At 46.7% G+C, this 17,565-nt stretch overlaps 1 protein-coding gene across 4 annotated transcripts in view; it reads left to right on the plus strand.

Moving 5' to 3' along the window:
• Positions 1-16,741, plus strand: part of CPEB1 (cytoplasmic polyadenylation element binding protein 1) — a 277,604-nt gene extending 260,863 nt beyond the window's left edge. For all 4 annotated transcript variants that reach the window (XM_063926337.1, XM_063926334.1, XM_063926335.1 and 1 more), the window contains exons 9-12: positions 857-1,055; positions 1,131-1,225; positions 14,806-14,886; positions 15,346-16,741. In XM_063926337.1, coding sequence (XP_063782407.1) covers positions 857-1,055; positions 1,131-1,225; positions 14,806-14,886; positions 15,346-15,456 — 486 coding nt within the window. In that variant the 3' untranslated portion in view covers positions 15,457-16,741. The remainder of the gene's footprint in view (positions 1-856; positions 1,056-1,130; positions 1,226-14,805; positions 14,887-15,345) is intronic.
• Positions 16,742-17,565: the final 824 nt, after the last annotated feature.

The raw sequence follows: 17,565 nt of genomic DNA on the forward strand, positions 1-17,565 counted from the left end.
CAGGAGAGGCGTGCGCTGTGCGCTCCGTGTCCCTCATTCACACTGCTCTGCCTGTCACACTGCACTGCCACTGACTCGAGTATAAGCCGGGGTGGCTTTTTCAGCACAAAAAAAAGTGTATATGTATGTTCATTTATTTAATAAATATATATATATATTATATATATATTATATAATATAATTTTTGTATGTATGTTTTCTTTTTAGTAGTTGACTTTGGGTGAAGTACTTCCTTTTAATTTATATTGATCATTTTTTTCACAGATTTAGGAAACTGTTAATGTATATCTTACAGGCCTATTTTGTACTACAAGCTAGCTTATTGGTCATTTACATTGAAATGTGTAGCTTGATTTGGGGATGTCTTGTTGCTCTGTGAGAAGTCTGTTTATCTGTGCTAGTCTGCCACACTGCCAAGATTCATTACTGTCCTGTAATGCTAGTACCTTCAGTGTCTCATCTACAGCAGCTGTAGAACGCTCTTTGGGGGGCTTGTGTACTGGGAAAATAACAAACTTTATGTTAAATGCCTTAAGACGTATGGAGTCTGGCTGTAGGACCTAGGCCAGGCATTCCCAACCACGGTCCTCAAGGCACACCAACAGTGCAGGTTTTAGTGATATCCTGGCTGCAGCACAGATGGTTAAATCAAAATAACTCAGCTACTAATTAAGTCACCTGTGCTGAAGGCTGGATATCACTAAAACCTGCACTGTTGGTGTGCCTTGAGGACCGTGGTTGGGAATGGCTGACCTAGGCAGATGGCACTTTTGAAATGTCTTGACGTGATTGAACCAATGAATGACTTTTCATTCTATAGACAACTGCATTCCATTTGTAAATTCCTTGCTTATAGGTGCAGGTCATTCCTTGGGTGCTGGCTGACAGCAACTTTGTGCGTAGTCCTTCTCAGCGTCTGGATCCCAGTAAGACTGTATTTGTTGGCGCTTTGCATGGCATGCTGAATGCTGAAGCCCTTGCCTCTATAATGAACGATCTGTTTGGTGGTGTGGTTTATGCTGGCATTGATACGGATAAGCACAAGTACCCAATTGGTGAGTAGTGGTGTCCTTCCCTTAAAATACATTAGTAAATGCTGTAGATACAACAGTTTATTTTGTTTCTCACAGGTTCTGGGCGTGTGACTTTCAACAACCAACGCAGTTACCTAAAGGCTGTGAGTGCTGCATTTGTGGAAATAAAAACAGCAAAGTTTACCAAGAAGGTTAGTGGTATAAAACGCGAAGTGATTGAGTCCAGTAATATCCCTGCCGTATACTGGTAATTCCGTGTTTAGAAGTACAGATGTGCCCTTCCTCATCTATTTTGGCACATACATTCCATACATTGTGGCACACAGGGTTGTTGCTTGAGAGCAGCCAACTCCTGTGACTAGGCCAGCACTGAGCGTTTTGATTGGTATGCGGATAAGATACAAGCAGACTAGGAAAACACTATAACATAGCACTTTAATCAGTGTAGTTTGCTTGTGCGTCTTAATCACATAGCAGTGCAAATAAGATGCATTCTCTGGGGGAAAAATGCCCCAAGAAGCAGTGTGTTAGCGTGATTGCGAACGACTAAGCGCAACTAGTATGGCTGTTTAACGTGCCTACAGCAGTTTTCTTAACTTTCTATCTTTCTCTGACGTCCTAGTGGATGCTGGGACTCCGTCAGGACCATGGGGATTAGCGGCTCCGCAGGAGACAGGGCACAAAAATAAAGCTTTAGGATCAGGTGGTGTGCACTGGCTCCTCCCCCTATGACCCTCCTCCAAGCCTCAGTTAGGTTTTTGTGCCCGTCCGAGCAGGGTGCAATCTAGGTGGCTCTCCTAAAGAGCTGCTTAGAGAAAGTTATTAGGTTTTTTATTTTCAGTGAGACCTGCTGGCAACAGGCTCACTGCTACGAGGGACTTAGGGGAGAGAAGTGAACTCACCTGCGTGCAGGATGGATTGGCTTCTTAGGCTACTGGACACCATTAGCTCCAGAGGGATCGAACACAGGCCCAGCCATGAAGTCCGGTCCCGGAGCCGCGCCGCCGACCCCCTTGCAGATGCCGAAAAGTGAAGAGGTCCAGAAACCGGCGGCAGAAGACTTTTCAGTCTTCATGAGGTAGCGCACAGCACTGCAGCTGTGCGCCATTGTTGTCACACACTTCACACCAGCGGTCACGGAGGGTGCAGGGTGCTGGGGGGGGCGCCCTGGGCAGCAATGATAGTACCTTATTCTGGCTAAAAAAATACATCACATATAGTCCCTGGGGCTATATGGATGTATTTAACCCCTGCCAGGTCTCAGAAAAACGGGAGAAGAAGCCCGCCGAAAAGGGGGCGGGGCCTATTCTCCTCAGCACACAGCGCCATTTTCCCTCACAGAAATGCTGGTGGGAAGGCTCCCAGGCTCTCCCCTGCACTGCACTACAGAAACAGGGTTAAAACAGAGAGGGGGGGCACTTATTTGGCGATATGATTATATATATTAAGATGCTATAAGGGAAAAACACTTATATGAAGGTTGTCCCTGTATAATTATAGCGTTTTGGTGTGTGCTGGCAAACTCTCCCTCTGTCTCCCCAAAGGGCTAGTGGGGTCCTGTCCTCTATCGGAGCATTCCCTGTGTGTGTGCTGTGTCGGTACGTGTGTGTCGACATGTATGAGGACGATGTTGGTGAGGAGGCGGAGCAATTGCCTGTAATGGTGATGTCACTCTCTAGGGAGTCGACACCGGAATGGATGGCTTATTTAAGGAATTACGTGATAATGTCAACACGCTGCAAGGTCGGTTGACGACATGAGACGGCCGGCAAACAAAATAGTACCTGTCCAGGAGTCTCAAACACCGTCAGGGGCATTAAAACGCCCATTTTACCTCAGTCGGTCGACACAGACACGGACACTGACTCCAGTGTCGACGGTGAAGAAACAAACGTATTTTCCTTTAGGGCCACACGTTAATTGTTAAGGGCAATAAGGAGGTGTTACATATTTCTGATACTACAAGTACCACAAAAAAGGGTATTATGTGGGGTGTGAAAAAACTACCTATAGTTTTTCCTGAATCAGATAAATTAAACGAAGAGTGTGATGATGCGTGGGTTTCCCCCGATAGAAAATTATTGGCGGTATACCCTTTCCCGCCAGAAGTTAGGGCGCGTTGGGAAACACCCCTCAGGGTGGATAAGGCGCTCACACGCTTATCAAAACAAGTGGCGGTACCGTCTCCAGATAGGGCCGCCCTCAAGGAGCCAGTTGATAGGAGGCTGGAAAATATCCTAAAAAGTATATACACACATACTGGTGTTATACTGCGACCAGCGATCGCCTCAGCCTGGATGTGCAGCGCTGGGGTGGCTTGGTCGGATTCCCTGACTGAAAATATTGATACCCTTGACAGGGACAGTATTTTATTTACTATAGAGCATTTATAGGATGCATTTCTATATATGCGAGATGCACAGAGGGATATTTGCACTCTGGCATCAAGAGTAAGTGCGATGTCCATATCTGCCAGAAGATGTTTATGGACACGACAGTGGTCAGGTGATGCAGATTCCAAACGGCACATGGAAGTATTGCCGTATAAAGGAGAGGAGTTATTTGGGGTCGGTTCATCGGACCTGGTGGCCACGGCAACAGCTGGAAAATCCACTTTTTTTTTACCCCAAGTTACATCTCAGCAGAAAAAGACACCGTCTTTTCAGCCTCAGTCCTTTCGTCCCCATAAGGGCAAGCGGGCAAAAGGCCAGTCATATCTGCCCAGGGATAGAGGAAAGGGAAGAAGACTGCAGCAGGCAGCCCATTCCCAGGAACAGAAGCCTTTCACCGCTTCTGCCAAGCCCTCAGCATGACGCTGGGGCCGTACAGGACCCCTGGATCCTACAAGTAGTATCCCAGGGGTACTGATTGGAAATTCGAGACGTCTCCCCCTCGCAGGCTCCTGATGTCTGCTTTACCAACGTCTTCCTCCGACAGGAAGGCAGTATTGGAAACAATTCACAAGCTGTATTCCCAGCAGGTGATAATCAAAGTACCCCTCCTACAACAAGGAAAGGGGTATTATTCCACACTATATTGTGGTACTGAAGCCAGACGGCTCGGTGAGACCTCTTCTAAATCTGAAATCTTTGAACACTTACATACAAAGGTTCAAATCAAGATGGAGTCACTCAGAGCAGTGATAGAGAACTAGGAAGAAGGGGACTATATGGTGTCCCTGGACATCAAGGATGCTTACATCCATGTCCAAAATTGCCTTTCTCACCAAGGGTACCTCCAGGTTTGTGGTACGGAACTGTCACTATCAGTTTCAGACGCTGCCGTTTGGATTGTCCACGGCACCCAGGGTCTTTACCAAAGTAATGGCCGAAATGATGATTCTTCTTCAAAGAAAAGGCGTCTTAAATATCCCTTACTTGGACGATCTCCTGATAAGGGCAAGGTCCAGAGAACAGTTGGAAGTCGAAGTAGCACTATCTCAAGTAGTTCTACGACAGCACGGGTGGATTCTAAATATTCCAAAATCGCAGCCGTTTCCGACGACACGTCTGCTGTTCCTAGGGATGATTCTAGACACAGTCCAGAAAAAGGTGTTTCTCCCGGAGGAGAAAGCCAGGGAGTTATCCGAGCTAGTCAGGAACCTCCTAAAACCAGGAAAAGTGTCAGTGCATCATTGCACAAGAGTCCTGGGAAAAATGGTGGCTTATTACGAAGCGATTCCATTCGGCAGATTCCACGCAAGAACTTTTCAGTGGGATCTGCTGGACAAATGGTCCGGATTGCATCTTCAGATGCATCAGCGGATAACCCTATCTCCAAGAACAAGGGTGTCTCTCCTGTGGTGGTTACAGAGTGCTCATCTTCTAGAGGGCCGCAGATTCGGCATTCAGGATTGGATGCTGGTGACCACGGAGGCCAGCCTGAGAGGCTGGGGAGCAGTCACACAGGGAAAAAATTTCTAGGGAGTGTGATCAAGTCTGGAGACTTTTCTCCACATAAATATACTGGAGCTAAGGGCAATTTACAATGCTCTAAGCTTAGCAAGACCTCTGCTTCAAGGTCAGCCGGTATTGATCCAGTGGGACAACATCACGGCAGTCGCCCACGTAAACAGACAGGGCGGCACAAGAAGCAGGAGGCCAATGGCAGAAACTGCAAGGATTTTTCGCTGGGCGGAAAATCATGTGATGGCACTGTCAGCAGTGTTCATTCCGGGAATGGACAACTGGGAAGCAGACTTCCTCAGCAGAAAAAACTGGACAGGTATTGCGCCAGGTCAAGAGACCCTCAGGCAATAGCTGTAGACGCTCTGGTAACACCATGGGTGTACCAGTCAGTGTAGGTGTTTCCTCCTCTGCCTCTCATACCAAAAGTACTGAGAATTATACGGCAAAGGGGTGTAAGAACGATACTCGTGGCTCCGGATTGGCCAAGAAGAACTTGGTACCCGGAACTTCAGGAGATGCTCACGGAAGATCCGTGGCCTCTAACCCTAAGACGGGACCTGCTTCAGCAGGGACCGGGTCTATTCCAAGACTTACCGCGGCTGTTTTTAACGGCATGGCGGTTGAACGCCGAATTCTAAGGAAAAAAGGCATTCCGGAAGAGGTCATCCCTACGCTGGTAAAAGCCAGGAAGGAGGTGACTGCACAACATTATCACCGCATTGGGAGAAAATATGTTGCGTGGTGTGAGGCCAGGAAGGCCACCACGGAGGAATTTCAACTGGGTCGATTCCTACATTTCCTGAAAACAGGATTGTCTATGGGACTCAAATTGGGGTCCATTAAGGTTCAAATTTCGGCCCTGTCGATTTTCTTCCAGAAAAAATTGTCTTCAGTTCCTGAAGTCCAGACTTTTGTAAAAGGAGTACTACATATACAGCCCCCGGTTGTGCCCCCAGTGGCTCCGTGGGACCTTTAATGTAGTTTTGGATTTTCTCAAATCCCATTGGTTTGAGCCACTCAAATCGGTGGATTTGAAATATCTTACATGGAAAGTAACCATGCTACTGGCCCTGGCTTCAGCCAGGAGAGTATCAGAATTGGCGGCTTTATCGTAAAAAGCCCATATCTGATTTTCCATTCGGACAGGGCAGAACTGCGGACGCGTCCTCAGTTTCTGCCTAAGGTGGTGTCGGCGTTTCACCTGAACCAACCTATTGTGGTGCCTGCGGCTACTAGCGATTTGGAGGATTCCAAGTTGCTGGACGTTGTCAGGGCATTGAAAATATATATTTCAAGGACGGCCGGAGTCAGAAAATCTGACTCGCTGTTTATACTGTATGCACCCAACAAGCTGGGTGCTCCTGCTTCTAAGCAGACGATTGCTCGTTGGATTTGTAGCACAATTCAACTTGCACATTCTGTGGCAGGCCTGCCACTGCCTAAATCTGTCAAGGCCCATTCCACAAGGAAGGTGGGCTCATCCTGGGCGGCTGCCCGAGGGGTCTCGGCATTACAACTCTGCCGAGCAGCTACGTGGTCGGGGGAGAACACGTTTGTAAAATTCTACAAATTTGATACCCTGGCTAAAGAGGACCTGGAGTTCTCTCATTCGGTGCTGCAGAGTCATCCGCACTCTCCCGCCCGTTTGGGAGCTTTGGTATAATCCCCATGGTCCTGACGGAGTCCCAGCATCCACTAGGACGTCAGAGAAAATAAGAATTTACTTACCGATAAATCTATTTCTCGTAGTCCGTAGTGGATGCTGGGCGCCCATCCCAAGTGCGGATTGTCTGCAATACTTGTACATAGTTATTGTTACAAAAAAATCGGGTTGTTATTGTTGTGAGCCGTCTGTTCAGAGGCTCCTACGTTTTGTCATACTGTTAACTGGGTTCAGATCACAGGTTGTACAGTGTGATTGGTGTGGCTGGTATGAGTCTTACCCGGGATTCAAAATCCTTCCTTATTGTGTACGCTCGTCCGGGCACAGTATCCTAACTGAGGCTTGGAGGAGGGTCATAGGGGGAGGAGCCAGTGCACACCACCTGATCCTAAAGCTTTATTTTTGTGCCCTGTCTCCTGCGGAGCCGCTAATCCCCATGGTCCTGACGGAGTCCCAGCATCCACTAGGACGTCAGAGAAATAGATTTATCGGTAAGTAAAATCTTATTTTTTCTGGAACTCCAAACTAACATGGCAGTGAGGCATTTTTATGGATTTTGCATATGAATGTTCATATGTTAGGCATACTTTCATGTTTAAGAAATTAAATTCTTCCTGAACAGATTGTCTGTCTGAAACTTTAGCTGGGTGTACACAATTATATATATTTTTTTAACTATTTGTTTTTACTGCAGAGGGGGTATACTGGGATTCCACAGGGAATAACATCAGGGTGTAGAGTTGGATCTTGATCCGAGGCACCAACAGGCTAAAAGCTTTGGCTGTTTCCAGGATGCACCACTGCCTCTATAACACCGCCTCCATGCACAGGAGCTCGGCTTTAAAGTTGGTGGCTGCAGTGCAGGTCACTAACAGGGGGGCTGCACTAGGCAGCCCTGAATAGAGCTTTCATGAAGACTTCAAAGGCCGCAGCACTAATTATATCCTGGGGACATTCTGTGCTGAAGCTCCATCTCCTCCCTCCTCCCTCCTACGGCCTAGTTCCCGGGTACTTACACCGGGGACGCACCGGTTCATTGGCACACCACCGCTGCTGCTCTCCAGGGTCGCGTGGCTGCAAAACGTCAGGGAGGAGTTAACTGTCCCCCAGGAGGGACCAGCCAGTTAAATCGCGATCCTTGGGAGACGGATCACGCGACCGGCGTGGACACTGCTTCGTACAGGGACCCCACTATATCCACAAGGGCAAGGAGCACAGGTCTGTTATTACTAAAAACCGTTGGTCACAGGCTCCATAGTACCCAGTGGTGAAGTCCAGCAGAGGGTATAAGGCGCTTACCTGTAGCCCCCTCCCCCAGCTCCAGGCGCCATCTCCTGCAGGTGTTCCCGCCCTGGAGCTGCTTTCACTTTCTCCCTCACTCCCTGAAGAGATCTGGTGCTATAACCTTAGCTGGGCTGCCCTCAACGGGATTGCTGGGTTCTGTCTCCTCTGTAAAGCCGCCTGTTGCAGCGCCGTGCTATTTCAGACACTTAAGTATTCTACATGTCATTTTAGACAGTTAAGAACAAGTGTGTTTACTTCAGAATAGGTTGTACAAATATTCTGTGATATACATCCAGTATCTACTGTGCATTGTTATATCGCTCTGCATTTACATATCTATTGTTATATGTAATGTGCTGGTCCAGTGCAGTATTATGGTTTTGTACCTTATATCTGCGTTGTACCTGTGACTGAAGTGTGCCTGTAGCTGCTGTGTGATTGTTCATTTAGTGTATCACACCCTTGCGATCACTATATTCTGTGCCCTGAAGAGGATAAGTATGTATGTCAGCATATACAGCTCCGTATATTTTACTGTGTATTTCAATCACCCCATACCGATTTGATTCTGTGTCCTACCTTTCATAGCGCTTAAACCTGGGGGTTATCCACTGTATTTTATCTGGCTATATTGTACTATTGTGCCCCTCTGCTACATTCTTCATAATGTGTGCCACGCAGGGTGGGAATTCCACGTACGCTCCTGCCTCGGCCTGTGCTGTTCCTACGGATTTACCAGGGAGGAAACTGCAACTGGGAATGTGGGTGCTGTCTCCCATACCTTTCCCAGTCAGCCTGCAGCTCATGTGGTCAATTAAGAGCCAACCTGGGCTGCTTTCTCCAGTATGCTGAATACACTTGTGACATGTTTTACACCCCCTGTGGGACTCCCTGTGCCATTACAGCCACAAATAGTCCGTGTAGCGAGTCTGCCTTGGGCGGACACCCTGTCAGATTCAAAATGTAAATAAATCCTTGAGTAAACAGAAGTCTATACCTCAGCTCTCTGGGGCTAAGGGGCCCTCCAAACGTGTAGTTTCTTCCTCAGTCCACATTTCGGATACTACTTCGGGTGAGGCTTATACTGATCCGACTGACTCTGATTCAGTGGCCTCTGACGGGGAGCCTGCAACTCGGGTTGATGTCCCTGACTTAGTAGACGCTATCAAAATTGTTCTCCAGATTGATGAAATAGATCCCGCTACTGTGTCAGAAAAGCCTGATAAATTCAAGCATCAGTGAGGGAAAACAACTTTAACCACCTTCTGACCGTTTAATTGACATACGTCAGGAGGCATGGGTTTTACCAGGAAAAAAATTCTCCCTCTCGAAGATGTTAGCTCGCTATCCTATCCCTGTGGATTTGAGTAACAAGTGGGAAACGCCACCCCCCGGTAGACTCTCTTGTGTCGCCCGGATTTTGGTGTCCTCTCCTTTGCCTGTCACCTCCTTGAAGGAACTGACAGATATCAGTGTGGAGGGATGCCTGAAGTGTGTATTCCCTAAATGGGGCAATACATAGGCCTACCATTCTGGCCTCCTGGGCTGCAAAAGGTATTGAAGCATGGCTTCAGGTATTGGAGGATGAGCTACCTTTGGATATTTCTGACATGCCAGACAGTGTCTGTCTCACGGGTATGGTATGGAAGGTAGATAGTAACTAGGTCTACAGGGATGCTAGGTCGACAGGGTCTCTAGGTCGACATGTTCTAGGTAGACAGGTCAAAGGGTAGACATGAGTTTTTCGTTTTTTATGGGGGGGTTTTGTCGTTTTCGTGCTTCAGCAGGTTACAGTTCCCAATTGTACTCCGTGGATCGTTAAGTATGAAAAGGTTAAAAAAAAGAAAAATCGGTGAAAAACTTATGTCGACCTAGAAACCCTGTTGACCAAGATGGTGTCTACCTAGAGACCAGAACCCCTGTCTCACATGACCACCGCCTCCCAATATATTCAGGAGGCGTCCTCTGAGGCAGGCATCATGGCCTCCAAAGCGGCCACTATATCCATTTTGGCTCGCCATATTCTAAGGTTGCGGTCCTGGAAGGTGGACCTGGATTCCAAAGAAAATAAATACTCTGGAGGTGCTCCCTTTTGAGAAGATCTAAACAAGATTGTGACTGACTTAGCCTCTGCTAAGACTGCGTGCCTGCCTAATACTCCTGCTCCGAAGGCCAAGAGTACTACTTTTCGTTCCTTTCGGACCTCTGGTAAATTAAAGGGTCAGGAGACCTCCCCCTTGCCAGTTCTGCACAACGGTCATCCACTCAAATCCGTTGAAGGCGCAAGTTCTACACCTGGTTGTGCAATCCCTCCTGGAGACAGGAGTGGTGGTGCTGGTGCCTACCCCTCAAAGGCAGAGGTTACTACTCGACCCTGTTTCTAGTACCGAAACCCAATGGGTCTTTCCGGCCTATTCTCAACCTAAAATCACTGAACAAGTTTGTGAGAGTCTCCAAGTTCCGTATGGAAACACTGCGCTCAATTGTACTGGCCAAGGAACCTGTGGACTACATGGAATCCCTGGATATACAGGATGCTTACCTGCATATTCCTATTGCCATTTTTCGTATCAGCAATATCCTCGGTTTGCTATTGGCAACCTCCATTATCAATTCAGGGCTCTGCCGCTTGGACTGACCACGGCCCCTCGGATATTGACCAAGGTCATGGCCATGATGACCACTCATCTCAGTCAACAGGGAATCCGTATCTGGACGACCTGCTGATCCTGGCAAGCTCCCAAGATGTCCTGAGTCCTCTCCAGCTGACTGTGCAATTTCTATAAGCCTACGGGTGGCTGATCAATTGGAAAGTCCTCCCTGGTCCCTGCTCATGGTGCACCTGGGGGCTTTGCTGGATACACGCAGCCAGAGGCTATTTCTTTCTCCAGAGAAGGTTCTGAAAATTCAGGACCAGATCAGATACTCCCCCCTCTCGCCCAAGAGTGCCCATACACTCGGCAGTGCAAGTACTAGACCTGATGGTGTCGGCCTTCGACATGGTGGAGTATGCTCAATTCTGTTCTCGCCCCCTCCAGCGGTTAATCCTGTCCAAGTGGGATGGTCTGCCTCATCGGATCAGGTCTCAAATGGTATCCCTGACTCCAAAGGTCCGCTTGTCTCTAGAATGTATTTCCTCAGTCAGGACGTACATGCAAGAGAATGGAGCTTTCATCTGCAGCTCTTTAAACTACTAGTGGACAAGTGGGGCCTACCAGATGTAGACCTGTTTGCGTCTCGACACAATCACAAGGTTCCGGTCTTTGGATAAAGGACAAGGAATTCACAAGCGGCATTCGTGGACGCACTGGCAATTCTATGGGGCTTTCAGCTGCCGTACGTGTTCCCTCCGGTGTTACCCCTGCCCAGGTTACTGTAGAAGTTCAAGCAAGGAGGAGTCCTACTTTTGGTCGCTCTGGTGTGTCCCAGACGGCATTGGTTCTCAGACCTGTAGGGTATATCGATGGCGCGTCCTCTACTTCTTCCTCCAACTCCCAGACCACCTCGTTAGGGCCCTTGTGTCTACCCAGACCTGGCCAGACTGGCTTTGGCGGCGTGGCTCTTGAAGCATCACTCTTGAGGGCCAAATGATTCTCTTGAGGTGGTCATCCAAACTATGCTGAAGGCCCGTAAACCTGCTTCGGGTCGAATTTACTACAGCGTCTGGAATTCTTACTTCACCTGGTGTGCTGCTAAGAACTACGATGTCTACACGTTCAGAACGTCATGGCTTCTGGCTTTTCTGCAACAAGGCCTGGACTTAGGCCTTCGTCTGGCCTCCCTCAAGGTTCATATATCTGCCTCGTCAGTGTGGTTTCAGAGAGATTGCGTCTGTTCCTGACGTTCATACCTTCACTCTGGGTTGTTGTTTTTTTTTTCGGATACAACCTTCCTATGTCCCTCCGGTGGCTCCATGGGATCTGTCTATTGTCCTTAACGCCCTGCAAGAGTCTCCCTTTGAACCTCTTGATTCTGTGGACCCGAAATGGCTTGCGCTTAAGGTCCTTTTCCTGCTGGCTATTGCCTCTGCTAGGAGGGTGTTGGACTTAGGCGCCTTGTCCTGTCGTCCGCCCTTTCTGATATGTTCTCTGAACTCGCCCTGATTATCTGCCTAAGGTGGTGTCATCTTTCCAGGAGATTGTGGTTCCGGCCTTTATCTCTTGTCTGTCCTCCAAAGAGCGGTCTTTGGATGTGATATGGGCTCTCCGTATATATGTGGAGAGGACTGCCTCCAGCAGGAGGTCCGATTCCCTCTTCGTACTGTTTGGTTTTCACAAACGTGGCTGGCCTGAGAACAAACAAACCTTGGCCAGATGGATTAGAAGGGTGATTGCGCAGGCTGGGCTCCCAGCTCCTGCTGCTATCAAGGCCCATTCTATTCGGTCTGTTGGACCTTCTTGGGCTGCCGCCGTGGCGCATCTGCTGAACAATTGTGCAAGGCAGCTACATGGTCCTCAGTGAACACGTTCATCAGGTTCTATGCCTTTGATATTTCTGCCTCACAGGATGCTTCCTTTGGACGCCGGGTTCTTGTGTCCGCTACAGTGCATCCCCTCCCATGAGGAACTGCTTTAGGACATCCTGGATGTTCCCTGTGGATTCTCCGTGTACCCCGCTGCAGAAAAGGAGATTTATGGTAAAACTTACCATGGTTAAATCTTTCTGTGAGGTACACTGGATTCCACAGGGCACCCACCCTGACACACTTAGCTTCTTTGGGTTTGTATGGCATTAGGAGGTCCCTTCTCCTGTCGTGAGAACGTGGTTCTATGTGACCAACATCTACCGTCTCTTGTACCTGCTACTGCATTGGACTGGTTAACAAAACAGAGCTCCAGTGCCTGGAGGTGGGGCTATAGAGGAGGCGGTGCTGTGCATTCTGGGAACAGCCAAAGCTTTTAGCCTGTTGGTGCCTTGGATCAAGATCCAACTTTACACCCCAATGTTATTCCCTGTGAAATCCAGTGTACCTCGCAGAAAGATTTAACCATGGTAAGTTTTACCATAAATCTCCTTTTTGAGCCGAGTCGGAAAGATAAATTGTCAAGTATGTATGCACTATATCACGTGCCCCTGTACTTTGTTAATCGCATATTCCCATCTGCCATACATGCAGGTGAATCTGATGACTATTTTCAGCAAATGATGTATTGTTTGTAAGATTGCAGAGTGTGTATGCACTATATTTGTACAGGAGTCAGGACAACATTGCCTCGTTTGCACATTGTCTAATGTGTATCCCCTTTGGCGTATTTTGCTGTCAAGTTAATGATCATAGCTTAGTTTTATATACTACGTTATTTGGTGTTTCTCCCAGGCTGTGGAGTTGGTACGCTAAACCTTCACTGCCACTTTTTTACTGGGCGTTGCATAATCTACAATATTTAAGAATGGTACTCTAAAACATTTTTGCCCTCTGTCATTGTCAGACTAGAAACACCTATACACTGTTAGAACACCCTACAACTATTCTATACAGGATCTGGAAACATACCCTTACCCTGCCCATTGTGCTATTGTACCATAGGGGAGATGTATCAAGCCTTGTCAAGAGAAGGAAGTTACCTAGTTCAAAAACTGCTAAATGATGGAAGCTGGTTGGTTGCTTTGGGCAGCTTCTAGTCACCTCTCCAAGGCTTGCTAAATCTCCCTTCAGGTCTTGATTTGCAGTGTTCAGTTTTCATTGTAATCTCTAATGTATGCCATTTCCATGACCAGCTTTGCCTCTGTGGCTATGTAAAGAAGCTTTTTGGAGGAATTATTGGAAGAATGAGCAGCTATTTCTATGTATTTTATTACCAGTTATTTATATAGCACACACATTCCGCAGCGCTTTACAGAGAATATTTGGCCATTCATATCAGTCCCTGCCCCAGTGGAGCTTACAATCCTATATTTCCTACCACATGTACACGTGCACGCACATACATTCACACTAGGGTTAAATTTGTTGGAAGCCAATTAACCTACCAGTATATTTTTGGATTGTGAGAGTGAACTGGAGCGCTGAAGGCAAGTATGAGGACGGGTGTAGTACGGCTGGCCGGCGGTCTCCTGACCGCCGGTCAGCTTACAGACGCCGGGATCCCGGCAGCATGCCGACGCCGGGATCCCGGCGGGGAGGGGCGAGTGCAGCAAGCCCCTTGCGGGCTCGCTGCGCTCGCCACACTGCGGGCTCGGTGGCGACCTTCGCTCACCACGGGTTCTATTCCCACTCTATGGGTGTCGTGGACACCCACGAGTGGAAATAGTCCCTGTTGGTCGGCATGCCGACCATCGGGATAGTGAGCGCTCGGCATGGTGGAGGAGGTCATGTGACTGTCGGACACCAGACCGGCGGTCACATGAATACCACCCTATGAGGACAATACACAAACACAACACTGTAGGCCATGGTGGGAATCAAACTCATGACCTCTGAGTAATGGTTGGCATTACTGCCACACAGCACTGATATGTAGACCTGTATTCAAACTTCAGCAAATGCTTACATGCTGCAGTAGTTTTTGGAATGTGGCCTGGTTTAGTTCATTTCATTTAAGCATGGCATCCTGGTCAGATGCTACAGTTACAATGAGGTATGGTCACTACACCTTTTTTGTTCTCCTCCTGTGACTCAAACTTGTCTCAGATTTTAGGACATGCTCTGCATTTGCAAAAATCTGCATATGATACTCCATATACTGTAATGTTAAAAGCAGGGCCCTCTTTCCTCTTAATCCTAGTTATTTCGCACTCCTTCCCATTCTGAGTGTTTTTATATTAAGACCAAAATGTAGAATTAGATTGTGGGTAGGAAGTTGAAATTGATAAAACATTCATGTTGAGGGCAGAGTTTAAAAATATTCTCACGGTTTCCCATTAGTAAAGTAGCACTAATCTAATGTGGTAAAATGTCTGTCTTCCGTCACTTCAGGTTCAGATAGACCCTTATCTTGAAGACTCTGTGTGCCAGGTTTGCAGTGCTCAGCCAGGTCCATTTTTCTGCAGAGACCAGGTAATCTCATAAATTAGTCTGCCTGTTTCTGCACTTGTGCACAGTGAAAGTGGTAAAACTATATTGGGGGAGCTGAAATTCCCTCTGTCTTGGTTTTTCTGTCTTAGTTTTTGAGTAGACCATTTATTCCCAATACCAGTCCTCAGGGAACCCTAACAGTGCCGGTTTTTACAGATCTCCTAGTTACTGCACAGGTTTTAAAATGTGGCAGCCATTAATGAACAAAGATCTGCAGGAGGAACATTATTTCACTTGTGATTCTGAGGAGATCCGTAAATCATGCACTGTTAGACTGGAATTGGAAACACTGGAGTAGGTATTTGTAAACAATGGGAGCATGTGTAATGATCTGGAGAAGATTGAGTTTGCTTACTGTACCCATGTTACTGGCTTTGTAAATGCCACTGAGGTCATGTTGCCCAAATTTGTAACTAAACTCTAACTCTTGCATATCCGAAGGTTTGCTTCAAGTATTTCTGCCGTTCTTGCTGGCACTGGCAGCATTCAATGGAGATTCTTCGTCACCATCGCCCTCTAATGCGTAATCAGAAGAGCCGTGATTCCAGCTAAAGTGGAAAGTCTGCAGCCCATTTACGATGAACAATGTGCAACAGAGGATGTGGTGTCCTGCCAGTACGCAGAGCACTCATGAATCTTTCCAGGAATAAAGCAGAAGTCGGTGAATGGTGGGGGATGTCACTTTTGTGTTGGCACTTGCTGTACCTTGTAACAGTTTTCTGCACTTGTGCACAGTGAATTCTGGCCAGGGTTAGTGTTTTTGTATGTCTTTTTTATTTTTTATCGTTCTGAAAGGGGATATACTCCTCCCAGAAGTTTTGCAGTTCCCCATACTGATCTCAAACACTTGCTGAACGTAAGCGGTGTATGGACAGTCTGGTTTAACTTAATGCCTCTGCCTTGGTTTTTTTTTTTTATTACAGGCGCTTCTTTTACATTTATTGCAAATACTGCAGGTAATATTTAATTACATCTATCTGTTACCCAGTTTTTGCTGTTGCCATAGTGCCTTCCAATTTCTTTAATCTGAACTGCATAAACTGGTTGTTCAGTTGGCATTTTTACTGGTACAACAATAGCAGGATCTGCTCTTCATTTAAACCAAATCAGATTTCATATTTTTACCCTGTGTGGGATTTTTACCAGTTCCTTTTTACACTCTTAAAAAGACTGTTTTTAAGTCCATTTTTTTCCTTTCCTGGCAGCTTTTAACATAATTGCAACACTTCTGTTTCTGGGAGCTGCTAGTTTAAGAAAATAAACTTAAACAATTTATACAAATATTTGCAACAAAGGAGACTTAGGGCCTTGGCTGAAACTAATAATTACAGTGTGTGTGTATATAGTTTTAAGGACGTTTGTTGCACTTTTTTTAATTTGCACTTCAGGGGATGGTAGAGTTTTTAAACACTTTGGCTGGACAGAAGGGCTGTAATATATTTTCTTTTGAGAAATGGGGTAGAGGTAAGAGATGAGACCTTTCTCCTGGAGGGAATGTGCCCATGCTCTTAGGTTATTTTGTTATAGGGAGCAGCTGACTTATGCAAATTGTTTCAAGCCTTTAAAATGTGTCCATGTTTTTTTTATTTCTGTACCCCCCTTTGTTTGGAAGCTCTGTGCCAAAGATCCCACTGTCTGTAACTCCCTCTTTTAGTACATGCTGAGCTAAATCTGCACTAGCTGCCCTATATGGGTATTTATGTGAAGCTGTGTGTGTAAGTCTCTACCTCATTGTAGTTATGCAAGCAGAAAATGCACTTGACCTACAGATGTGGTGTCGTTTTTTTTTTCTTTGTTTTTCCGTTTTTGGCACATAATAAACACGTTGAAGCAGTAATTGTGTTTTTTTGCTTTCCTCAGAATAGCAAGGTATAAATGGCAGTCATTCATGATTTATAGACATGCAAGGTAATGTATTCAACCAGTACAATGTTGTGATGGTAAGATAGTATAAGGGACCAGTCCAATAATAATGTGAATGAAGCGGACTACCAGATACAAACTGGAAGACCTACATAGGGGTTTTAAGCTTCTAGTTCTCAAACTATAAAAGTGTTTTAAAATGGAGAGATTCCACGTCCAGGAGGTTTTTGTCAGACAACTGACCTTCGATCAAAGGTATGGCAGCATATGTAATGTAAGGGGAGGATGTGCTACTGTAATATAAAAGCATTATTGGCTAAAAATAACACATCCTTTGGTGATGAGTATCTTTCTACAGCCACCAGTAGGAACATGGATAAGCCATGGAAGATGGAGACCAGAAAGCTGCAAGTCACTAGTTAAGTTTACTGTTGGCACCCATGGCTGTACTTTACGTTTCAGAGTAAAAATCCTTATTCTGGAGGACATCTTCATGTTCTGCTTATCCTGCAAATTAGACCGATTCATAGAAATAACAGCTCTGCTTATGTGACACCCCACTAAGAGTGCCATTAATTCATGTATATTTCTTTGACGTCCTAGTGGATGCTGGGACTTCCGTAAGGACCATGGGGAATAGCTGAGACTGGGCACAAAGTAAAAGCTTTAGGACTAGCTGGTGTGCACTGGCTCCTCCCCCTATGACCCTCCTCCAAGCCTCAGTTAAGATTTTGTGCCCGGCCGAGAAGGGTGCAATCTAGGTGGCTCTCCTGAGCTGCTTAGAAGTAAAAGTATACT

Source organism: Pseudophryne corroboree, chromosome 6, assembly GCF_028390025.1.
Source record: "Pseudophryne corroboree isolate aPseCor3 chromosome 6, aPseCor3.hap2, whole genome shotgun sequence".
In the NCBI taxonomy this organism is placed as follows: Eukaryota; Metazoa; Chordata; class Amphibia; order Anura; family Myobatrachidae; genus Pseudophryne; species Pseudophryne corroboree.